This window comes from Suncus etruscus, chromosome 13 (genome assembly GCF_024139225.1).
Source record: "Suncus etruscus isolate mSunEtr1 chromosome 13, mSunEtr1.pri.cur, whole genome shotgun sequence".
Taxonomy (NCBI): Eukaryota; Metazoa; Chordata; class Mammalia; order Eulipotyphla; family Soricidae; genus Suncus; species Suncus etruscus.
In genome coordinates, this window is record NC_064860.1 from 79,533,258 (window position 1) to 79,560,086 (window position 26,829).

The 26,829-nt window shown below is 36.9% G+C and overlaps 1 protein-coding gene across 1 annotated transcript in view; it reads left to right on the top strand.

The window, feature by feature from the left end:
- The window catches only part of CRYBG3 (crystallin beta-gamma domain containing 3), a 137,173-nt gene that overhangs the window by 95,584 nt on the left and 14,760 nt on the right, over positions 1-26,829 (top strand). The window contains exons 16-17 of the mRNA XM_049785642.1: positions 4,501-4,610; positions 7,497-7,623. Of these exons, the coding sequence (XP_049641599.1) occupies positions 4,501-4,610; positions 7,497-7,623 (237 nt within the window). The remainder of the gene's footprint in view (positions 1-4,500; positions 4,611-7,496; positions 7,624-26,829) is intronic.

Genomic DNA, 26,829 nt, shown 5'->3' on the forward strand with positions numbered 1-26,829 from the left:
GATGAGAAAACTGAGATTTAGAATTTGTGTTATCGTACAAAGTTTGAATTAGCAAAATAGACAGTTGCTGGTATATTGCCCTTGTTTAACAAAACTACATTTTCAGGATTTTTACAGTAAAGAAAGACATGATATAAGCAAATATAAGTTAAAATCTGAGTTTAAAGAGAGAAATTAAACATACTGTTTTCCATCTCATTTTAAAGAATAAGTATGGAAATTTTTCTCTTAACAAGTGAAATATAGTAATCTTAAGCATTTGACATTTGATAGCTTTACATAATTTTGAATTTTTTTTTCTCTGTGGGTGTATTTTTTTTCACATTCCAGTGTTTAAATATTTCAAATGGTCTTACTGTGACGATGTTTCTGTTCACAAAGCTTTCAGGTTTAATTGTGTTCCAATTAACTCAGGCTTTTTTGGATCATTTCCTTTGTGAATATAATTGAGTTGTATTTGGAGATACTTTCTGCCAGATCTTTATTTTGAATCCTTGGGAACTCCCAAATGTGGCTTTTTAAAAGATCTCTTTTACACAAATTTACATGAGTAAATAGTTAAACAGTGAAAATTCCAAACCACACATTTTCTGGACTTTAATTGCCAGTAAAAAATTCACATTCTTTTAAGCTATTTACTCTTTATCCCTGTTGGGTTTTTTTATGGGCCTTTTTGTCTTCATCATGTTTCTTGGAAGATTCCTGTTTTGATTTTGTTTAATGGGCCACACCTATTTGTATGCAGTGACTGCCCTTGCTCTAGGCTTGACCATGAAGTGCCACAAATCAGACACAAGCCTCCTGCATGTAAAACTCATGTTCCAATACTTCAGGCTATCTTCCTGTCTTGGGGACTTTCTATAGTATTATCAGTCCAAATTAAAGAATAAAAATGGCGGTACAAAATGCCTGATGCAGTTGTCACCATTTCATTTTCTGGATAGAGTTCAGCCTTTTTGAATAAGCATTTTTGGAAGTTATATGATAATTGGATTATTTGGTTACTTGGAGACAAAGCCTCCTTAATGTATCCATTATCAAAGCTCTTATTATTTCTATTGAACTAAACTTTCAGAATGTTTGGCTTGCTCTTATTCACATAAAAACAGTAGATCTTGGCTGACTATGGTTCCATTCAGTAACTAGAAAGTATTTTCTCCTTTACAGTTTAGACATTATGTTCAGATGTAGTAGTTATTTTCTCTATGAAGATAAAAGAAGTAAACGCGTAGCAGTTCATGTCAGCAGTTGAATTATTTTTTAAGAACTAGAGACTTAAATTTTGTTTTTATCATTTTAACATATCACCATAGAATTACTGTTATTTATGATTGAGTTTCAACACCAGTCCCTTCACTCATGTCTACTTTCCTCCACCAGTGCCCCCACCCCTTTATTAAAGGGAATTTTAGATACCTAAGAAAATCTAGAATGTGTACAAGTATTAAAATTAATCTGCAAATGAAAATTATACCAATAAAAGTATCACTGATGGGCAGGAATATTGTTTGTTTTTTTTTTTTGGTTTTTTTTTTTTTTTTTTGGTTTTTGGGCCACACCCGGTAACGCTCAGGGGTTACTCCTGGCTATGCGCTCAGAAGTTGCTCCTGGCTTGGGGGACCATATGGGACGCCGGGGGATCGAACCGCGGTCCGTCCAAGGCCAGCGCAGGCAAGGCAGGCACCTTACCTCTTGCGCCACCGCCCGGCCCCGGGCAGGAATATTGTGATGAACAATGTTCTTAGAACACCACTTTGTTAGAATTCAAAGGCCATTAAATGCTTCTAATCTTAGTAAATAACACTTTCCTTGAGTTAGGAAGTAAAATTAATAGAAAATCAGTTATGTGAGCAGTACATAATTCTGCAGCAAGAGACCATGTGACAGAGTGGCAGGAGCAAACTTCTTTGACAGTTTATTTGTTTGAGAGGGAAAATTTTCAAGAAAAAATGATTTAAAAAATAGATATGTCTTTGGAAAAAAAATAAAATAAAAATCATTTTCATATTGTAGAATAAATTGAGCATAACTTCTACAGTTGGTCCTACAGTTGGTAATTAAGATTTTTGAGTTTCAGTTTTTCATATTAAACTTATAAATGAAAAGTATTAGTAAAAAAGGATTTCTGAAAAATTTCATAATAAAGTGATAATTTCTGCCTCAAGAATAATTCTAAAGAATTAATATGTCAAATGAGTCTTTTAAAAATACTGGTACACTATGAGATTTTGGGGGTTTATATCATACATATATGTGGTTTAGTTTCCATAGTTTTCTTTTGGAAGGAGGTGTCTTGTAAGGTTTGACCTTTCCCCACATGATAGGAAGAGGACTTAGTAAATTTTGATGTATTAGTGCACTTTGAAATAAGCTATCCCTTGTTCATTTCAAGCATTTTACTTAGGATCTAAACAAACTGGCTGAGTTGTTTGATGTGTTTATTTTCTATTAGTCTAGGAAGGAAACTTAAATAACATAGCTATTTTTTAACCAGGATTAAATTTCACCACGAACAGAAGCCATAATTAATTACAATTAGTAATTGTAGTTTGTTTCTGCATTGATACTATTCAGAAATTTTTTTGAGAATTGTTATATCTCAGGTATTTGAAAAGATATCAAAATGAAGAGTTACTGGGTTAGGTCAAATTTTGGGTGAACCATATACCATATCTTCTGTTTGGAATAAAAATAAATTCTATCAGCATTTAGCTTCCATTTTTTTTAATTTGGATAAATAATATTTTAAGTCAAACTTAATAGAATGTTATGTATGTGAATTTTAATTAAGATATAAGATGTAGGAGCCGGGAAGGTGGCGCTAAGGTGAGGTGTCTGCCTTGCTAGCGCTAGCGTAGGACGGACCGCGATTTGATCCCCTGGCGTCCCATATGGTCCCCCAAGCCAGGAGCGATTTCTGAGCACATAGCCAGGAGTAACCCCTGAGTGTCAAACGGGTGTGCCCCCCCAAAAGAAAAACAAAAAAAAAAAAGAAAAAAAGATATAAGAAGTATAAAAAGACTGGAATAAAAACTGGTAAAGGTTACTCTATATACCATCTAAAATTTTCTTTACTTGGATTGTCATTTGTCCAAGATTTGACATTTCAAGATGAAAGTTGCAGTATAAATCTTTAAGCTCACCAGTATAGAAATAACTCAGCAAACTAAAATACAAGTAGTGAACAATATGGCCACAATTGTAACTTTTCTGATTTTTATTGTGTATTAATGTATTTGTTAACTAGAAAAGTTATATTTTTGAAAACAAAATGTGGCTCACTTTTTTTGTTTGTTGTTTGTTTTGTTTTTGACTACATAAGGTGACGCTCATGGTTACTCCCGGCTTGGGAACCATATGGGACTATGGGGGATCAAACCACAGTCCGTCCTAAGCTAGTGCGCTCAAGGCAGAGGCTTGTGCCACCGCTTCGGCCCCTGATTTGCTTTTTATAGCATTAAATATTTAAAAACTTTAGCTTAAAAGCAGTTTGAAAAGCTACTACCCAGAATATGTGCTCTTTCCAGAATTTAAGTGACAGCTTGATGAACATGTAGAATTGTTCTTACACAGAACAAGTGTTTTAGAGGACAACTCAACTTTATTTTCTTTTTCTTGCTTCTTTGGAGAAACCAACACAGGCTGATGGCAGAAGCTTGCTAAATCACACACTCTTAAGGCAGGGAGTTCCTTAGTGTTTTAATGCTCCAGAAATAACCTAGTTTCAAAAAGGAAATTCAGGATGTGTAAAGCACAGTTTCAGGGTAAATTGGTTCTCTCACCTCTCGAGTTTTGGATGACCTTTTATATCCAGGCCAACAAAGAATCCAAAATACAAAGGAAAAAAAAATCTTAACATTCAGAGACCATCCATCTCTAGAAAGGTGATGAAGACAAGACAATGGCAACAAAGATTAAATAGTCAGAAAGACCTATTTCCTATGATAGTAGGAGAAAGGGATGGCTTATTAGCATGAGTTCTTCGCTTGTAATGCAAGCCTATTGGTGTAGGATTTCTAGACTCCAGTATAATTCATGAGACTCATTCTTTTCTTTTTTATTTTTGGTTTTTGGGTCACACCTGTCAGTGCTTAGGGGTTACTCCTGGTTTTATGCTCAGAAATCGCCCCTGGCAGGCACAGGGGACCATATGAGATGTCAGGATTCGAACTACCATCCTTCTACATGAAGGGCAAATACCTTACCCCCATGCTATCTCTCCAGCCTCAGCTCATTCATTTTATTAACCTGGCTCTGTGCTCAAAAATTTCTTCTAGCAGGCTCGAGGAACCATATGGGATGCCAGGATTTGAACTACCATCTGTCCTGGGTTGGCTGCGTGCAAGGCAAATGCCCTACCACTGTGCTGTTGCTTTGGCCCCTGATATCAAATAAGTCTTAATTATTAATATTTTGTTGAACTTCTTTAATGAGAAGATGAAACTAAAGATTTCATCGTGTAAAATAATTGTTTTACTTTTAATTGTCTTGTTCTTGCAGCTCAAAGCATTCAGTAAACCAGGTTTCCAAGGTGAATGCATAGATTTCACAAAAGAACTTGCTGATTTGACGCCATTCATACCATATTCTTTTAAAGTTCTTCGGGGCTGGTAAGTATGTTTAATATTATTTAAGGTTTTCAACTGAATTTATTTGAATTTTACAGAGTAGACTTGTATTATTTTTTCATATACAGCAAAGTACTTTTTAAATAATTTCTCAACTGTTAATTTTTCCATTTTAAATTACCCAGTTTGTATTACCATTGGTGTAATATAGAGAAAGAAAATGGTGATTACTCAAGTTTGGAAGCATTTTTTGATTTTTTTTCTTTAAATTATTTTCTAAACATTTTAATGATTATATATTTTGCTTGTATAACATTAGAATACTATTAAAATACTTAGAATTTTTGTCATGTTACAGAGGCACATTACTCCTAAAGTTAAAAAGTATGCATGTCTATTTAAGTATATATGTCTATTTACTATCTCATCTCACAGATAGAGGTCTCTGGTTCAGAGTTAGGATTTACAAAGATGAATATATCATATCACTCAGGATTGCTTGAATCACCTTTTAGCTTGAAACTCTTTTTAACATGAAATTTGTGTTATTCCAAATAATACTAGATATTTATATCTTAGTAGACTTTTTTCACATGTTTCTGAAACATGCAGTTCTAAAAGCTAGAGTATAATCTATGTAGTAACATTTTTATGGCAAACGATCAGAAAATTTACCATTTTAGGAGCTGAAGAGATAGCATTTGCCTTGCAAGCAGCTGATCCACGATGGACGGTGGTTCAAATCCTGGCATCCCATATGGTCCCCCTGTGCCTGCCAGGAGTGATTTCTGAGCACAGAGCCAGGAGTAACCCCTGAGTGCCACCAGGTGTGACCCAAAGCCAAAAGGAAAAAAAAGAAAATTTACCATTTGAACCAGTCTGAGTGTTTAATTCAGTGTATTACTGTCAACCTACTAACATGTGAAAATCTGTATCCTTCCTTCAATAGTTTGATTTCTTTTTCTTGTGAGCCAGTAGAGTGTGTAAGAACTCTTATTTTCCACTTAAGGGACTTTAGTACTGAAGTGAGCCCTTTTTAATGTCTTCTTAGTTTCTATGTTTACCATAAATGAGGCAGTCATAACTGTTTCTTTTATGCCTATTTTATAGTCATATATATTATTTTATACTCATAAAAGTTTCTTTTATGCCTATCAGTTCAAACTTTACTTTTCCAGAATTTTAAAATTTTTTCCTTAATTTATTGTAGCTTAGATTAGACAATATGGCAATATTAGCATTAATGTTTATGGTATTGATGTACAAAGTTACTGCACCTCCATTATCTTTGAAGTGTCACTGATTCTCTACCAGTGTCCCTGTGGACACTTATAGTCAGTTCCTGTTATTGATATTCAACCTATTTTTATAAGGGATATGAATTATTTGTAATATTAAAATCAGATCCTATAAGTTATATTATCTTCAGTTCCTTAGTGAGAGAAATGCATACACTGAGGCATTGATATAATTATATTTCTAGGTTTTGGCTCTAAGTTTCTTTTCTACTAAAATAAAATATTTGTGAGAAAAAGAATTTCATTTCATGACAAAAACAAATATTGAAGACTTAGTGGTCTTCGGAGCTTACTTCTGGCTCTGCAATGAGGAATCACTCCTCGTAGGGCTTGAGAAACCAAATGGAATGCTGGGGATCAAACATGGGTTGGCTGTATGAAAGGCAAGCACTCAAATGTTCTTCTATCACTTTATACCCTCATTAAAGGTTTTTGAGGAATAGTTTTGCACACACATATATTGAGTTGCATTTGTTTATGTATGAATTTATGATTTATTTATATGTGTAATTTATATTCCATAGACTAAAATCAAGTCCATTATCAGATCATGACATGGACTTTTGTTTTTCTTCAATACAGCTGCTAATCTCTTCAATTATGAATAATGATTTTTATTTATAATAATCATTGCAAACTGGCAGTTCAAAATTTGAAGTTTGAGATGCTAGAGCAGTGGCACAAGCAGTAAGGCATCTATCTGCCTTGCCTGAGCTAGCCTAGGACTGACTGCAGTTTGATCCCACTGGCGTCCCATATGGTCCCCCAAACTAGGAGTGATTTCTGGGCTCATAGTCAGGAGTAACCCTGAGCATCACTGGGTATGACCCAAAAACTAAAAAAAAAAAATTGAAGTTTCATCTTTTCCTAGGAAAGAATCATGTGAAACCTACTCTCTCATGTTGGGCAGTAGATTAATCTAGTCATTTCCACGGTCATGATAAAAACCAAATAATCTACAAACTGATTTTGTATGACCCAAAAACTAAAAAAAAAAAAACAAACAAAAAATTGAAGTTTCATCTTTTCCTAGGAAAGAATCATGTGAAGCCTACTCTCTCATGTTGGGCAGTAGATTAATCTAGTCATTTCCACGATCATGATGTATGAGGGAAATGGAGAGCCTGTTTAGAGTACAGGCGGGGGTCAGGTGGGGAGGAGGGAGACTTGGGACATTGGTGATGGGAATATTGCACTGGTGATGGGTGGTGTTCTTTACATGACTGAAACCCAAACACAATCATGTATGTAATCAAGGTGTTTAAATAAAAAAAAGTGATGCTTATTTTAAATTTTAGCATGATCTTTTGATATTTAAGAAAACCTTGTTCAAATCAACTAACTTTTCATATCCTTAGTTTTGATGCTTATAAAAATATATCTTACTCCTAAAATTATTGAGAACCAAAAGGACTTATCTGTAAAGTACCTTGCTGATGTCTATTATACGGTAAGTGTTCATTAAATGAAATGGGTAGCTGTTTTTATAAACTGATACCAAGTAATTTATATTGGTCAGCACTCTGACTTTCATATCCTGCTCATACCCTAGTTCCCACAGTATAATGATGAATCTCCACAGTCATCCATGATGCAGTTAGACTGAATGTCTCACTGCTTGTTTTTTAAGCTGGCTCCTGTATTATCAAGAGGACATTTCTTATAATCAGTGTGTATTAGAAGAAGGCCTCTATGCTGACCTTACTTCCTGTGGCTGCCCAACATCTAGAATCAGATCCCTCAAACCCATTGACTATGTAAGTACTCTGCTAAATTCATAAGACAGTTTTGTCATGCTTAATAATAACAAGTGATGCCAAATGAAATAAAATTGGTAAATTATATTTTAAAATTAATTGGTAGATTATAAAATTGAGATCCATTTGTACAATCCTAGAAAACTAAAACTAAAGTTTTGTATTTTCTTTTTTTTAATGAGCAGAAATAAAACATTGGGACCTAAATTAATATTAGGTCTGAACTTATATCTTAGTTTGTTATTTTAACAAGTTTGGATGACATTTTCAACTTTGCTCAGTTTTGGGTCTAGAGCAATAAATAGTACAGTGGGCAGGGTGTTTGCCTTGCATACAGTTGACCTGGGTTCAATTCTTAGCATCCCTATACATTCTCTGAGCCTACCAGGACTGATAACCTGAATTCAAAACCGGAAGTAACCCCTGAGAATCTTCACTGGTGGCCTTACTAAGTTTCCTCACCAGTTAAAAATGAGTACTTCCAGGGGCCGGAGATAACATGGAGGTAAGGCCTTTGCCTTTCATGCAGAAGGATGGTGGTTCGAATCCTGGCATCCCATATGGTCCCCTGTGCTTGCCAGGGGATTTCTGAGCATAGAGCCAGGAGTAACCCCTGAGTGCTGCCAAGTGTGACCCAAAAACTAAAAAACAAACAAACAAACAAAAATGAGTACTTCCAGGGACCAGAGCAACAGTACAGTGGGAAGAGCATTTCCCTTTCATGCAGTGACCTAGATTCAATCCCTGGTATGCCAGGTGATTCCCCCAAGCCTACCAATGTTGATCCCCTAACATAGAGCCAGGAGTAAGCCCTGAATATTTTCAGGCGTTCCCTTCCCCAAAATGTGTCTTACAGTAACATATTAAATGAGATGATGCTGTCAAATTCATACCTGATGAGTACCCAATAAAACTTATTAATGTCACAGCTATAATTATAAATAATTAGTAGAAAATAGTCTATCATTTGTTCAATTAGATAAATCATTAGTTTGCCAATCCGGTTAACACTTTTGTTTTAAGGCATAGACCTCCATGGATATTGGTTTTAACCTTACTTGAAGGGAATTAGCTTTTCTGCCGATTGAGTAAAGCATACATTTACTAGAATAAGTAGTTTTACTTGTCATCAAGTTTACTTGAATTTTAAATGTGAGAAAAAGAGGATCACTATTCTAGATCATCAATTTTGGGTTCCTTGTAAGGAAATTTTGAGTGCCCAGGTTATGTTCAGGATGTCTATAATGATTCTATCCTATTTTCTTAGGCCATAATTTGGTCAAAACTGAAGTTTAGAAGATGATTTAAGCCTATCAAAGGGATAGGTATGACTCAGATTCTTCCATCAAAGCGGTCTTCCAGGGATACTGGCCGAACTCAGAATCTTTGATTCTAACTTGAGTACTGTAGTCTTATTTCACAAGACATTCTTGGATAGAGTGTTATTGGTATTAAGCTAAAAATAGTGTCTTGGCTGAAAAACAAGAACAGAAATAGAGCTCTTGGTCTCTTTTAGTCATCCCTTAGCTACCTACTTGGAAAGAGTAAGTGGCTACTGTTTGCCTGCTGTCTGTTGGAAGAAGTTTGGTTTTAAAAAAAACTAATGTGGTCTATGTTCTTTCCCCCAAGAATTAGGTTTAAAAGGGCTTTGGAAAAAATTCAGCATTTACTTTGGAAAGAATAATGAAAGTATCATCTTAAAAGGATTTTGCAAGGCCAGAGAGATTTCATAGTATATTGGGTACTTACCTTACCAAGTCAACTTGGGTTATATGCCCAGCACCCAATGAGACATCTGAGCATTGTCAGGAGTTCAGGAGTTTTACTTGAGCACAGGGCCAATAGTAAGCCCTGGTGAGTACTACCAAGTATGGCCTAAACCACCTCCCCCTCAAAAAAAGAAATTTGTAGGACCCAATTCCTTGAATTGTACCAAAAAAATTTCTATGGAAAGGTATTTTAGACATATAATAAATAATTATTATTTTTGAAATATTTACAATTATTTTATAGCTATAAGATAAAGGTGAGTAATAGGAGTAAAAATAATATATATATATATATATATATATATATATATATATATATATATATATATATATATATATATATATATTTTAGACGTTTTTTCTGTTTTGGTCCTAAAGCATTCACATAAAGTTTGGAGGTACCTCTTTTGAGGTACTTGAGAGATAAAATAGCATTTTCATCATAAAACTTTATTAAAGAGTATATTTAGTTTATACACAGCACAGAAGTTTTCATTTTTACATTGAAAGGTCTGTTGAGCATGCATTCTTTAGGTAGTAGATTTATGTTGAAATGGAAAGTATATGAGTTGAGCTTGGACATCATAATGGACCAGCAAATGTCCAGGAATAATCCTTTACAGGTAACATTTCTTGGTACAGTCAACCATACTTCAATCTGATAATCCATGTGGTTTATATCTAGGAGATACACAAGAATGACAGCCTAGGAATTTGGCTAGCTGGGTTCTAGTTCTGCCTCACAAATTGAGGGGGGAACAATTGTATGAACATAGAGTAGAAATAAAAAATGATCAGACTTAAACACCAAATCCAAAGCCAACTACAACAGAATCAATCTACAACAAGCTAGACATAGAAGGGACCACTTATACTAGCAGCCCAGGGGAGCAAAGGAGGGGCGATATGGAATACAAGCTGGGAACAGGGGTGGAGGAAGGACAACATTGGTGATGGGAATGCTCCTGATTCAATGTCATATGTACCTTGAATATTACTGTGAATAATTTGTAATCCACTTTGGTTAAAATAATTATTAATAAAAAAAAGTGAGAAAAAAAGTAATGCTTGAGAAGCATTCCATTCTGCCTTTCTGGAAGAGTATAGTAAACTGAATCCATCATCAGAAAATTATTTGTTAAGCATAATAAGTGAGTAAGACAAAGTAGGTGTCAAGATTAGCTTACTAGGCTAACATTCCCAAAAAATAGACTTCCTTATCCCCAAATTTAGCTGTTTTATTTCCAGAAGCTGTTCTTTTTCCCTCGTGTAAAAAGCTGAGTACACTTCACCTTTTATCCTTTGATTTCTTTTACATGACTTCCCCCCCTACTGGATCTTTGATATGATATAGATCTAATACCACAGCTGATGTCACACTTAAGTATGATTTTTGATTCATTCTAGGAAATGTTTCCATCTGGTTGAATTGACTTCATATATTTATTGTTTGAATTTTCTTTTATATACAACTTTTGAGTTGTATATTTAATTGGCATTCATAGACATGTTGTGACCTTAGTGTTCAAGTGTTGTATTGAGATATGTTGAGGAGTCTTTAGACTTTTTTTCATACAATGGTCAGCATGCTTTGAAAATAGCTGTTTCCTCAGCCTAAGTTATTTCTATACAGATATGTATTAAGTTCTAGAGTTTAAGTATGCACAATTTACAGATATTTTACAGTGACATAACTTAGATCATACTTTACTTTATATTTCTGCTCATCACTAATATTATCTGAGTAAATCCTCAATTTATTTGGACTTAATTAACTCGTCCTTAAGTAATTTTTATTATAGGTATTTTCAAACATCTGCCAGCCTTTAGTTTTGTTGCAAATATGCATCTTGGATATATTTAAATGGATATAGTAAAAACCTATTAATTGAAAACTTAAAAGATTGTTTCCATATTTAGGAGGTACATGGCTTAAGAGACTAAAATATGTAACTGTTTTGAAAAACTTATGTCATGTGAGTCTCTAAAACATAAGTTAGGAGCCAGAGGGGAAGAGAAAACCTAAGTAGAATGCTTTAAGCATCAAGCTAGAAGTTGTCAGTTGTCTTTTTTCTATGGGAGCAAAAGTCTACTTATTGTCTTTTTAGTCTCTCAATGGTTATTTGGCATGGAAGTTTAGCGTCCTTTGAAGTTATAACCCTATCCTGACATTTATAGGGAAGCAAATTTAATGAAACATTATAACATGAGGCTGTAGGAAAACTTCAAATAAAATTATAATGTGATGACACAAAGGATATTGGGAAGTAAAATAAGAATTGGCAAGACAATGTGATTTATTCTGTTCAAGTATACTGAATAAGGGTCACAGCTATAAATAGACTGTAAATCCTGGCATAGAAGGAGCAGAAGCATTGAGTTTATTGGGCATAGATGAGTCTGCTTGTTATTAAATTGTTCAGCTATTTATACATATTTAATAGTATATAGTATAAACATATTTAGTAGTTCTGTATATATTTTGAAAACAATAGCTAACTACAACAAACATTTAACTTCCTAGTGAAACATTTTAAACATTTCTCTTTAAAGTCATGCTGAAAGGACCTGAGAGATAATACAGTGGATAAGATCTACCTTGTGTGTGGCTGGCTTGGGTTTGATCTTGGCACCACATATGGTCTACTAAACCCAGCCCTGAATACAGATCCAAGAGTAAGCCTTTAGAACAGCTGGTATAGCCTAAATATAAATCAATAAATAAAAATAACAAAATAAAACAGGGGACAAAATCTCTGCTGTTAACACTTCTTTTCAATATTATTTAAGAGCATTTTAAGATCAACACTCCAAAAAAGTATAAAAAAATTGTTTTTAAAAGTATGAAAGAGAGCATAAAAACCGGCTAACCTTTGCAAAAGCTGGCTCCCTGTGTGTGACACCAGGCGGGGAAAATCCGCGAAAGTACACCGGCCCAGTGGGGCTCAGCTGTGAAAGACTGTGAGTGTGACCTGTCTATGTCTGTCTACTGTCCTCTTGCGTGAAACTCTTGCGAGTGGGGCAAAAAGAGGCTCAGAGGAGCACGGCCGCTCCGCTTTGCTACGCGGCCGTGCACTCTTTCTAAGGAAAGAACTCCATTGCAACAAGAAGGAAAAATCACACTAAGAACGGCGCTATATCACAGAAGCAAACATTTCTCTCTGGACTGTCTTCTCTGTTGCATGCTCGGGCCTAAGATTTGACCCAGTGTGAGGCTTCATCCACGGAGGACTCCCCTCCCTTAGAGGCAAGTCAGCCCATCCAGAAAGGGAGGAGCCAGAGGAGTGTGCTGCCTACATCATATAGACAATGAATACCACCACAACACGTAGAAAAACCCACAATACAAGTGTGACAATGGGGAAACAACGCAGGCCAGCATCAGACATAGAGAATGAAGATGACAATTCTGAGGACCAGATAATGACTGAACAACTAATCAACCTCTCAGATAAGGACTTTAGACTAGCAATATGGAAGTTGCTCAACAGACTCCAAGAAACCATGGATCGAGTTGAACAGAACACTAATAAGAACCAAGAAAATATGAAGGCAGAAATGACAAAACTCCAAACTGAAATAACATGTCAACTAACAGGACTGAAAAAGTCAGTAAACGAAGTGAATGACAAAATGGATAAGCTCTGGGACAGGGTATCAGAAGCTAAGAATAGACTTGGTGCTGTGGAAGATGAGATACATAACAATTCCATACAGCAGGAGAGATTGGACAAAAAACTTAAAGCAAATGAGCAGACAATGGAAAAATTAGTCAAAGAATGGGAACAGACGAAAATAGAAGTCTATGATAAGATCAACAGAAACAACTTAAGAATCATTGGAGTCCCAGACACCCAGGAAGAAAATTTCCAGGAAGAATCAATGGTCAAGAACATCATTAAAGAGAAACTTCCAGAGCTAAAGAATATATGTGATCAAATCCTGCATGCCCGAAGAGTACCAACCAAAAGAGACCCCAGAAAAACCACCCCAAGACACATCCTAGTCACAATGACAAATCCCACAGATAGAGACAGAATTCTGAAAACAGCAAGATCAAAAGGGGAAATCATGTTCAAGCAAGCTTCCCTGAGATTTACAGCAGACCTGTCACCAGAAACGCTCAATGCCAGAAAGCAGTGGTGGGATATTGTGACAAGACTGAATGAAATGAATGCTTCACCCAGAATACTATACCCAGCAAAACTCACTTTCCGGTTTGATGGAAGAATACATGGTTTCACAGACAAAAAACAGCTCAGAAACTTCACAGACACAAAACCAGTCTTAAGAGAAAAACTGAAAGACCTAATCTAAGACAAGACTACCCAAAAGACACACCAAATTTTGAAATAAAGATGGCGTTAAATCCCAGGACAATTCTTTCTCTCAACGTCAATGGACTAAATGCACCAGTTAAGAGACACAGAGTGGCTAAATGGATCAAAAAACTCAATCCAACCTTCTGCTGCCTACAAGAAACGCACCTGAATAGTCAGAACAAACATAGACTCAAAATAAAAGGCTGGAGAAAAGTTATCCAAGCAAACAACATCCATAAAAAAGCTGGAGTGGCCATACTAATATCAGATAATGCAAACTTTATACTCAGGAAGGTTGTAAGGGACAAAGACGGACATTTTATATTAATCAAGGGGTACGTAGAGCAGGAAGAATTCACTCTCCTAAACATATATGCACCGAATGAGGGGCCAGCAAAATATTTAATACAACTGTTGACAAATCTGAAAAATAATATCAACAACAACACAATAATTGTGGGGGACCTTAACACGGCTTTGTCAACACTGGACAGGTCAACCAGACTGAAACCCAACAAGAATATACTAGACCTGAGGAGAGAAATGGAAGAAAGAGGCCTAGTGGATATATATAGGACACTCCATCCCCAGAAACCTGGATACACATTCTTCTCCAATGTACATGGGACATTCTCCAGGATAGACTACATGCTGGCACATAAAACATACCTCCATAAGATCAAGAGGATAGAAATTTTGCAGACTACCTTCGCTGACCACAAGGCTCTGAAATTATTTGTGAACTCCAAAGGGACTCAGAAGAAACACTTTAACACCTGGAAGTTAAACAGCCTCATGCTCAATAACCAGTGGGTCCGAGATGAAATCAAGGAGGAAATAAAAAGGTTCCTGGAAACAAATGACAATAAAGACACAAACTATCAGAACTTATGGGACACAGCAAAAGCAGTACTGAGAGGAAAATTTATAGCTTTGCAAGCACACATCAGGAAGGAAGAAGGAGCTTACCTGAGTAGCTTAATGACACAGCTAATAGAACTAGAAAATGCTCAACAAAAGGACCCAAGAATAGGAAGACAGAAGGAAATAACAAAGTTGAGAGCAGAAATCAACGAAGTGGAAACTCAAAAAACAATCCGAAAGATCAACGAAAGCAGAAGTTGGTTCTTTGAAAAAATAAACAAGATTGATAGACCACTGGCAAACCTAACAAAGAAAGAGAGAGAGAGAAACTTGATAACTCGTATCAGGAATGAAAAAGGAGAGATCACTACTGATATGACAGAGATTCAAAGGGTAATCAGAAACTACTTTGAAAAACTCTACGCCACTAAAAATGAGAACCTGGAAGAAATGGATAAATTCTTGGACTCTTATAATCTTACACGGTTGAACGAAGAGGATGTAGCATATCTAAACACCCCCATCACCATTGATGAAATTAAAACAGTAATCAAATGTCTGCCGAAAAACAAAAGCCCAGGTCCAGATGGATTCACTAATGAATTCTATCAAACTTTCCAAGAGGAACTACTGCCAATCTTGGCAAGACTCTTTCATGAAATTGAACAAACAGAAACACTTCCAAATAGCTTTTATGAAGCCAACATCACCTTGATACCTAAACCAGACAGAGACGCTACCAAAAAAGAAAATTACAGACCAATATCACTGATGAATGCAGATGCAAAGATCCTCAACAAAATCCTGGCAAATAGGATTCAATGCCTCGTTAAGAAGATCATCCACTACGATCAAGTAGGTTTCATCCCAGGAATGCAAGGCTGGTTTAACATCCGTAAATCTATCAACATAATACACAACATCAATAACAAGAAAAATAAAAACCACATGATCATATCAATAGATGCAGAGAAAGCATTTGATAAGGTCCAACACCCATTCTTGATCAAAACTCTCAGCAAGATGGGAATGGAGGGAACCTTTCTCAATATAGTGAAGGCCATCTACCACAAGCCAGTGGCAAATATTATCCTCAATGGAGAAAAACTGAAAGCCTTCCCTCTAAATTCTGGCACAAGACAAGGCTGTCCTCTCTCACCACTCCTATTCAACATAGCACTGGAAGTACTTGCTATAGCGATTAGGCAAGAAAAGGATATCAAGGGAATCCAGATAGGAAAGGAAGAAGTCAAGCTCTCATTGTTTGCAGATGACATGATACTCTACTTAGAAAACCCTAAAGACTCTATCAAAAAGCTTCTAGAAACAATAGACTCATATAGCAAGGTGGCAGGCTACAAAATTAACACACAAAAATCAATGGCCTTTCTATATACCAATAGTAATAAGGATGAAATGGACATTAAGAAAACAACCCCATTCACAATAGTACCACACAAACTCAAATATCTTGGAATCAACTTGACTAAATATGTGAAGGACCTATACAAAGAAAACTATAAAACTCTGCTCCAAGAAATAAGAGAGGACACACGGAAATGGAAACACATACCCTGCTCATGGATTGGCAGGATTAACATCATCAAAATGTCAATACTCCCCAAGGCATTATACAGATTTAATGCCATCCCTCTAAAGATACCCATGACATTCTTCAAAGAAGTGGATCAGACACTCTTGAAATTCATTTGGAACAATAAACACCCTCGAATAGCTAAAGCAATCATTGGGAAAAAGAATATGGGAGGAATTACTTTTCCCAACTTTAAACTGTACTACAAAGCAACAGTTATCAAAACAGCATGGTATTGGAATAAGGATAGGTCCTCAGATCAGTGGAATAGGCTTGAATACTCAGAAAATGTTCCCCAGACATACAACCATCTAATTTTTGATAAAGGAGCAAGAAATCCTAAATGGAGCAGGGAAAGCCTCTTCAACAAGTGGTGTTGGCACAATTGGATAGCCACTTGCAAAAAATTAAACTTAGACCCCCAGCTAACATCATGTACAAAGGTAAAATCCAAATGGATTAAAGACCTCGATATCAGCCCCAAAACCATAAGATATATAGAACAGCACATAGGCAAAACACTACAGGACATTACAGGCATCTTCAAGGAGGAAACTGCACTCTCCAAGCAAGTGAAAGCAGAGATTAACAGATGGGAATATATTAAGCTGAGAAGCTTCTGCACCTCAAAGGAAATAGTGCCCAGGATACAAGAGCCACCCACTGAGTGGGAGAAACTATTCACCCAATACCCATCAGATAAGGGGCTAATCTCCAAAATATACAAGGCACTGACAGAACTTTACAAGAAAAAAACATCTAACCCCATCAAAAAATGGGGAGAAGAAATGAACAGACACTTTGACAAAGAAGAAATACGCATGGCCAAAAGACACATGAAAAAATGTTCCACATCACTAATCATCAGGGAGATGCAAATCAAAACAACGATGAGATACCACCTCACACCCCAGAGAATGGCACACATCACAAAGAATGAGAATAAACAGTGTTGGCGGGGATGTGGAGAGAAAGGAACTCTTATCCACTGCTGGTGGGAATGCTGTCTAGTTCAACCTTTATGGAAAGCGATATGGAGATTCCTCCAAAAACTGGAAATCGAGCTCCCATACGATCCAGCTATACCACTCCTAGGAATATACCCTAGGAACACAAAAATACAATACAAAAACCCCTTCCTTACACCTATATTCATTGCAGCTCTATTTACCATAGCAAGACTCTGGAAACAACCAAGATGCCCTTCAACAGACGAATGGCTAAAGAAACTGTGGTACATATACACAATGGAATATTATGCAGCTGTCAGGAGAGATGAAGTCATGAAATTTTCCTATACATGGATGTACATGGAATCTATTATGCTGAGTGAAATAAGTCAGAAAGAGAGAGAAAAACGCAGAATGGTCTCACTCATCTATGGGTTTTAAGAAAAATGAAAGACACCCTTGTAATAATAATTTTCAGACACAAAAGAGAAAAGAGCTGGAAGTTCCAGCTCACCTCAGGAAGCTCACCACAAAGAGTGATGAGTTTAGTTAGAGAAATAACTACATTTTGAACTGTCCTAATATTGAGAATGTATGAGGGAAATGTAGAGCCTGTTTAGGGTACAGGCGGGGGTTGGGTGGGAAGGAGGGAGATTTGGGACTTGGGTGATGGGAATGTTGCACTGGTGATGGGTGGTGTTCCTTTTATGACTGAAACCCAAACACAATCATGTATGTAATCAAGGTGTTTAAATAAAAAAAATTATGCATTAAAAAAAAAAGAAAAAAAAAGTATGAAAAATTATAATACTTCTTAAGAAAATTACGACATAAAATTTTAAATTTCTAAATATAATTAGCAATTAAACTAGAAGGAATAAATTCAACAAACCAGCAAGTCCTTTATGGGCAAAATAATCAAACATGTATTCAAGGACATAAAAGATTGAGAGATACAACCTTTTATAGTTGAAATATTAATAACATGAATTTTTTTATCTCCCCCAAATAAATTCAGTTTGAAGCAGAATGCTTAAAATTTATTACTTTTTGGGCCAGAACGGTGTCACTAGTGGTAAGGCATCTGCCTTGCGCACACTAGCCTAGGATGGACTGCGGTTCGATCCCTAAGCGTCACATATGGTCCCCCAAGCCAGGAGCGATTTCTGAGCACAGACCTAGGAGTAACCCCTGGGTGTCAAATGGGTTTGTCCCCACCCAAATAATTATTACTTTTTTCCCTAGCATCTCAGTGTAGAAAACATGACAGATTTATTCTAAAGTTAATTATGGTCTGTTATGACCAAGAATTTTTGGTTTTGTTTTGCCTATGGGGGGGTGTCACATCTGGCTATCCTCAGGGCTTATTCCTTATGGACTCAGAAAACCATATAGGGTTTCAGGTTCTAAGGATTGAACCCAGATTAGACACTTGGAAGTTCTTACCCTACCTACTATACAATCTTACCAGCCCCTCTGGCAAAAATAATTTTAAAGACCAGAGAAAACACTTCCTCAACTCTCAGTTATATTTTGCCATATACCGTAAAAATTACTAAGACACAGTATTCATGCAGGGAGAGACAAATAGAAGAGTGGACTGGGATAACATTGAAATTGACCTACATAGATGATAGAATTTGGAAGGTGACAGAAATAGCATTTTAATGGGGCTACTATAAACTTTTAAAGTGATATTAGAGTAATTGATTTTTAATATGGAAAATGTTAGAATACAGTTTATCCTAGACAAACAAATAAGTTTCACATGGACTAATAGCAAATCTAAATTTAAAAAAAAACTGTAAAACTTAAGGAAAAAGATACTGGGGAGAGAATACAGAGGTGAAGTGGCAGACTTGCATGTGGCTGACTCTGGTTCAGTCCTTGGCTCCAAAAGGTTTTCTGAGCATCAACTGTGTGCACCTCTAGAGTTCCTGAGCATCGCCCAGGGTGGCCCAGGTAAACCCTAACACCACAGGACCTTAACAGTACCACATCTTTGCCTGAGCACTGCTCAGAAGACCCTAAAAAATATTTTAAATGTAAAAAACTGCCCCAATGATATTGAAGTAACATGGATGTCTCGTAAACCATCTTAAATGTAAAAATCACAAAGGAAAAAGACAGGAGGTCAGAGTGATAGCACAGTGGTAAGGTGCTTGCCTTACACCCTTCCAACCTGGATGGCCCTCGGTTCAATTTCTGGCAACAATCTATATGATACCCCAAGCCTGCCAGAGGGCATTTCTTTTTTTTTTTTTCTTTGGGTTGGGACTACACCTGGTGACGCTCACGGTTACTCCTGGCTATGTATTCAGAAATCACTTCTGGCTTAGGGACCATATGGGACACCAGGGGATCGAACTGCAATTCATCCTAGCTCAGTGCGTGCAAGGCAAATGCCCTACCACTTGCACCACTGCTCTAGCTCAGGGGTGGTTTCTGAGCACAGAGCCAGGAGTAACTCCTGAGTGCTGCCGGTTGACCCAAAAACAACAAACAAAGGGGAGGACAGACAAATGTGTATCAATTTCCTGTCACTGCTGGACTAAATTTCACAAATTTCCTGGCATAAAAGCAACAGTTTGTCACTGTCGGTTCTGAAGATCCGAGGTCTGAAGTGGATCTTATTGGGATAAAAGTAGAATGTTGGCAGGATTGCCTTCTGGGAGATGTTGTCAGATTTTGCTTCTTTAACTTTCCCAGCATCAATGGTTCATGACCTCCAATCATCAAAGGGCAATATCTCCTCTATCTCCTACCTCTGTTGTACACTCCTCTTGGCTTCCTTTTGTAAAGACCCTTCTGATTATTAGGAAAGTCATGTAATTCAGACTAAATCTCCATGACTAGATTCATCTCTCATTCACATGTCCCTTCTCATGCCAGATGGCACATTTATAAACTTCAGAGATATCACTCTGCCATAGCCATGGACTGCAAAATATACTTGCAGCATTTATATCCTATAAATGTTTAGTGTATGGATATTAAAAGGTTTTAAAATCAATTGATAAAAAGAGAAACCTTTCAAAAGTTGCCAGAGATGGTGCCGGAGTGGTGGCACAGCAATAGAGTGTTTGCCTTGCACGCGCTAACCTAGGACAGACCCATATGGTCCCCCAAGCCAGGAGCTATTTTTGAGCATATAGCCAGGAGAAATCCCTGAGCATCACTGGGTATGGCCCAAAAACAAAAACAAAACAAAACAAAAAAACAAAAAAAAAAGTTGCCAGAAAATATGAATAAGCAATTAATTAGAGAAATTGGCTAAGTATATACAAAGGATTTTAAATGGCTAATAATCGCACAAAGACAAAATACAACAGTTAAGTAACATTATTTTTAGATATAAATCTCTGAAAACATGAAACAATACAGTTTAGTTAGTGGCAGAGAAATAAAATTATTCTTATACAGCTAGTGAAAGGAATTTCAGTTATGATGAGAAAGATAAAAATGTTTGATATATGATACAAGTTAAAAGACATTCATATAAGAAGATGCAGTACAGTATTTTCAGTGAAAGATGAACTTTTTTTACTAAGTATGGTACAGTAAGATAGATCTATAAAAAGTTGCAAAACCACGAAAAAAGAATAAATACGAGCCAGAAGACTTCACAACAACTTCAGCATATAATGATTATCTCTAGATATGGGATAGATAACAATTTATTGTTATATTTTGTTTATCAAATTTTATACCAACATTATAAAATTAAAATGTATTGCTTTGGGGGTTGGGTATGTAGATTTATAGTCTTTTAAAAATGTATTGCAGCTTTTTTTTTTAATGAAAAAATAGTTTGGTTAGAATGTTAGCTCTTTGTGGAAACTGAATCCCAAAGGCAATTCTGAGATTTGTAGTTCCCTGTCAAAGAGCTTGGCTTTAGACAGAGTCTGCTAGGCCAACACTTCTAAATAGCCCAATGATCCAGGGCATATTTCTGACCACTCTGAGCTATAATCTGCTCAGTTAATAAGATGTGAAACTAATAGACACTTTTAGTGGGGCTAAAAGGTAGTACAGCTTGCCTTGCAAACAACTGACCTGGTTTCAATCCTCCGCATCTCATATAGTCCCCTGAGGAGTAAGCCCTGAGCACTGCTGGGTGTGAGACCTTCTTCCCAATTTTTTAAAAAAGATACCTCTAACATTGATACACACTTAATATTATAACAGGTCATAGACAGTAATTAATTTATAATACACATTAGAGTGATAAGCATAATTTTGTGGGGTTTTTTTTTGCCAAAACCTATAGTTAAAGATTTTGAATTAGAATCCTATTGAGATTCATGTATATTTTATTAAATTTTTATTAATAATTTTTATTGTGAGCAAAGTGGATTACAAATCTTTCACAGTAATAATTTAGGTACATAGTAGCATTGAACCCGGGGCATTTATTTTATTAAATTTATATCATTTACCAAGACACTCTTTCTCTAGAATAGTATTTGAGGTACACATTATGGTTAATTTCTTTGTGTCTAGTCTAATATTAGTTTTTTGGCCATATTTCATAAGATTCTTAGGTGAAGATCACGGTGGATTTATATTATCTCTACTAGACAGTAGTCTCAGTGACTGCTAGATATTTTTAGAGTAAAAATATGTTATATTTAGAATATGGCCAATTACCATAACCCTGAGGTACTATTAATACCTTTTTGCTTATAATAACCTGAAATTTAAAAACTTTATAGATCCACAGTGCAAATGTCTGTGAACTTTTTAAAGAATCAGAAGTTAGTAATTACTGGGTTGGAGGGTCAGTACAGTGAATAGAGCACTTGCTTTGCACACTGTCAACCCAGGTTCAATCCCTAGCATCCCATATGTTTCTCCAAGTACCAACAGCAGTAATTCCTGAGTGCAGAGCTAGGATAACCCCTGAGCATTTCCTAGATGTTCCGCATCCTACCCCCAAAAAAGGTTACTATGTAGAGCTAAACATTTTATTTCTTTATGTTGAAATTATATTGATATAAATATTATTTCAGCATAGTACTTGTACCTGGATCTCAGAACCTCAAATTAAGATGGTTAAAAAAGGGAGGGGGAGATATGGTGGACTTATTTGTTACCCCCAATGAGATACCTGTGAATAAGGGTCTTAGATATTAACTAATTGAGAAGATGAAGTCAAGTATCAGCACATTTGTTTGCCACTGACAAGTAGTCTCCATTATAAAAGTGCTAGTAATTAGAACATTTTAGAGACAGTAGTAGCTAGGAACATAGCTGCTGAGACAATACTGTCTGCATTCAAGTGCCAGCTTTTTCATGTACTATGGTTTGAAACCTCTTAATCAAATCTGTAAGCTGCAGAGAGTAATAGTATCTGAGGATCTTAAGTCAAAGGAAAGATGCAGAGATGAAATGAATGGGTAAAGTCCTGCAACTTCTAATACAAATATATTTGGAAATTTTCATATTTTAAATAGTGATACATCTCATATATGGCATAAGAAGCCCCCATCAAAAAGTCTGTGCAACATCCCATTATTAAATTTATTGCCTTTATAAAGTAAAAAATATTTTCAGCCACACAAATGGATGAACATAATAAATAGTCTTACATTTACACAGATAATTTTTGTCGCCAAATTAAAGGGGAATTTTTTATTTGTAAATTTTGGGGTTTCAGGACTTTAAATAAGGATCATTTCCGTAAACAGATTTCTACCTAGATTACACATGCATCATATATAAATATATATATATATTACTATTGTCAATTAAAATATTTTTGTTGTAGGAATGAGAATGCGCATGGAAGAATCTTTTTCGTACTTGAAGGTTCACTTGTACAATTTACCCTCAAATTACTTTTTTGTCTTTTTTTGTTTCATTTTGGTTTTTGGATTTTTTTGGATCATACCCGGCAGCATTCAGGGGTTACTTCTGGCTCTACACTCAAAAATCACTCCTGGCAGGCTTGGAGGACCATATCGGATACCGGGATTCGAACCACCATCCTTACCTCATGCTATCTCTCCAGCCCCGCTTTTTTATCTTAACCACATCTACTTTTTAGAAACTATTCTCTATGAATGATACAAACTTGACCATGAGAATCCTGCTATTTATGAACAGTTCTAGTTCTTTTTTATACTTTTCATTTATATTCCTATCCCACTTTATATATTAGGTTTCTTTAATCATTCTTACTGATAAATGAGTTTTAAAAATAATTCACTTTTTAATTTTCTTCTTAGTCTCTGTGTATCATTACCCAAAAGCAAAAGTTATTAAACCATCAAGCTTTTAATTTTTTCCTTATGCTAAATTTTTTAGATATGGAATTCTTAGAGGTTAATTTCCAGCAGTAGCTATTGAGTATTCTCCAGAAGGAAGAGGAAAAGCATAGATCTTGTTTTTCTTTAATAATGTTTAGCATTCACATTATAACCTGATAATTTTACTCCCACCATGTATATAAAGTTACATTAACTCACTAATAAATGTAATTAATGACGGTTTCTATTGCTCCTATCACAGTCAGATTTTTCTTGGAAGATATTCCTGGAGGTTGACTATGTGTCCTCTCCAGGCTCCTTGCCTGTTTAATCTGACTAATAACTCAACAAGTAGTTGGGTAAAGGGGTCAACTAAAAAGTTTTTTAAAGCTTAAGGAGTATTTTGGAAAAAAGACCAAAGGTAAAGGCAAGGGCTTATTCATGGATTTTGATTGTCCACATTCATTTAAAATGCCACCTGTTTTAGTGCATAATTAAGAGTCTTCTATTGAAGACATTCTAATCTACTTCTTTGGACTACTGAGAGATAATCTTTTCTAAACTGTTGGGTTGTATCCAGGCTTGATTTTCAGAGTCAAGGAGACACCTAATCTTGTCTTCAGACATTGAGCAACAGAGTGTCTCGGGTTTCTGTGTCATTCCAGCTAGTAGCATTTACAGTGCTCTTGACCTGCCCTTTCCCTCTCACTGCATTCAGTCATTTACTTTATTCCCTGGGTCAGGGAGAGTCTTCCAGTATTTTCTAAAGTGGACGACACAGTGATCCACAAATGGGACACTGAGATGATGGAATTGTAGTACTAGCTTTAATATAATTGGTGGGATTGGATGGTTCTATTTGCTTATAGAAGCCCGGATTCTGAGAAAGGGGGTGCTAAGTGATGATTTTTTCTGAAAAGAGTTGGTAGACCAAATAAATTTGAGAGCTTTTGCTCTAATCCCTAAATCTGTACTATCTACTACTCACCTTGTTCCGCTTGGTCCCCTTGTCTGAGCTTCTCTTCTCAGAGTCAACCCGCTTCCCTGGGGGAGGCTGCTTGTGGTCTGGATTCTTCTGGCAGTCCCCTTTTCCTGGCGGTCGGGATACCCGGGACAGAAGGCTGAGAGTTATCCTCACCAATAGCTGGTCTGGGGGAGAGGGGTCCCTGAGCTGGGAGAGCATTTTGGGGTTCTTTCAGTTCTCTTCTGAGGCTACCCCGGTGCGCTGGCTGCTACTTGTCTTGCTCTGGGCTCCATGCACAGGAGCAACCAGCATCATGTGCCTGGTTTCCACAAGGTCCTTGGTGAGCTCGGCCCTGAGCATGCCTCTGGTGGGGCTGGGGGACCGCCCCTGTGCTGCTTCTTCTCCCTGGGAGCAGGCTCCTTGCTCTCTCCAGTACGTGGTCTGCCATTCGTTTTCACTTTTGGCTTGTCTTTGGATGGCTGCTCTCTGGGAGTAAAGGGGGATGGAGACACCTCACTCTCTACTTGCAAGCTGGGTCTCGAGACCCTGACTGCTGGGGTCTTGCAGGGTCTCTTGGGCTGTTTGGTTCCCACTGTTTGCTTCTTTGGCGGCTCCTGCAGAACAGAGGCCTTCTGGCACCTTCTCTTGCCAACGTGAGGACCTTCAGAAGAAACACGGGGAGCTCTGCTGGAGCTTTTAGGGGGAGGCTCTTTGGATTCCTAACAAGTAGAGTTACTCTCATCCCCATCTTTGCCTTGACTGGTCCCCAGAGCCTCCGGGGGTGCCACAGGTTGGCTGACTTTGGTTAGTCAATTGTCCAGCTGCCATTTGTTTGTTGAGGGAGGTTCAGGCTCAGGGGCTGGCGTTTCGGGGGGCTCATTCTCTTCGCTGTCACTTGAACTGTTCTCGCTTTCAGAGTACAAATGTGATTATATGAATTGAAATAAATTAAAATCAAAACCAAATTAATAGAGTCTGTTGATCACCAAAGTTGAATTGTAAATGCTCAGTATTTAATAGCTGTCACATTGTGGGTAGTTGTTTTTGGGCTCAGCAATGAATCTCAGGGCTTATTCCTAATACTATGCACAGGAATCACCCTTAGAGAAGCTCAGGCTCCGAAGATCATATGTGGTGCCCAGGATTCAACCTGAGTCAGCTGCACAGCAAGGACCTTTCCCACTACACTCTCCTAGCTCTATTAGCTCCCACATTGAAGATACAGATAGACATCTTTTCTAGCATTGCAATAAGTTTTTGGTTTTTTGTTTTGTTTTCTGATTTGGGGCCACACCTGTTTGTTTTCCAGTTACTCCTGCTCTGCACTCATAAATCATTTCTGGCCGGCTCAGGGGACCATATGGGATGCCTGGGATCAAACCTGGGTCAGCTATGTGCAAGGCAAACACCCTACCAGCTGTGCTATCACTCTGGCTCCACACTGCAGAAAGTTTTGTAGCTCTTCAGACCTTTCTTATCATCAGGAAACTTTTACAAAGAAAATATTACTGATACATTTATTTGTTAATACAAAATCAGAGTTCTCAGCATTATATTTTTCTTATTTCTTTTCTATTTCTTTTTGTTTTGGGGTCACACCCAATGACGCTCATTGGCCATGTGCTCAGAAATCACTCCTGGCTTGCAGGACCATATGGGATGCCGGGGGATCAAACCGAGGTTCATCCTGGGTCAGCAGGAGAAAGCAAACGCCCTACCGCCATGCCATCACCCAGGCCCTTTCTTTTTATTGCTAAAAAAGGATTGCGTTTCCATTTTAAATTATTCTTTCCTGTGGTTCATTTCTTCTGAGAGTTGTGAATGAATGGAAGACAGTAATTCACTTCTTCTCTGAACCATCCCTTTCACATATCCTTATTCAGATTCTTTTTGTTTCATTACCATCTTTTATTACATCCAGCAGTATACTCATAGGCTACTAGTCCTTTTCACACCACCAAACTAGTCTAAAAAAATATAGTTCTCTGCCTTGACAGATTTTGTACCACTTATTCCTCAGCCTGTGGATTCAAACAGTTCTCTTTTAAATGATCAGTTACTTCCTAGCTGCCAAAACCAAATAAACTTTCACAGCCACTCGCTTCTTCCTCATCACAAAAGTATTTGCTATTAAGGGTCAGTTATGCCAAGTTTCAATTCAAGAGTTTAACTTTACATCCATAACACTTCATCTTTGGACTCTCCTCAATTACTTCACTAACTTCATTAACTCAAGGGGCCCCTCTTTGTAACCACCTAATTTTTATTTGTCCAGGGTCCAGAGCATTAGTTCAACAGATAGGATGCTTGTCTTGCCCATGGCCAACTTAAATTCAATCCCCTGGTATCACACATGGTCCTCAGAGCCCTCCAGGGGTGATCCTTGAGTGCAGATCTAGGAATAAGCCCTGAGCATCACTGGGTATGGTCCCAAAACAAAACAAAACAAAACAAAACAGGGTAGCAAGTAGTGGGAGTACTTGGCATTATTT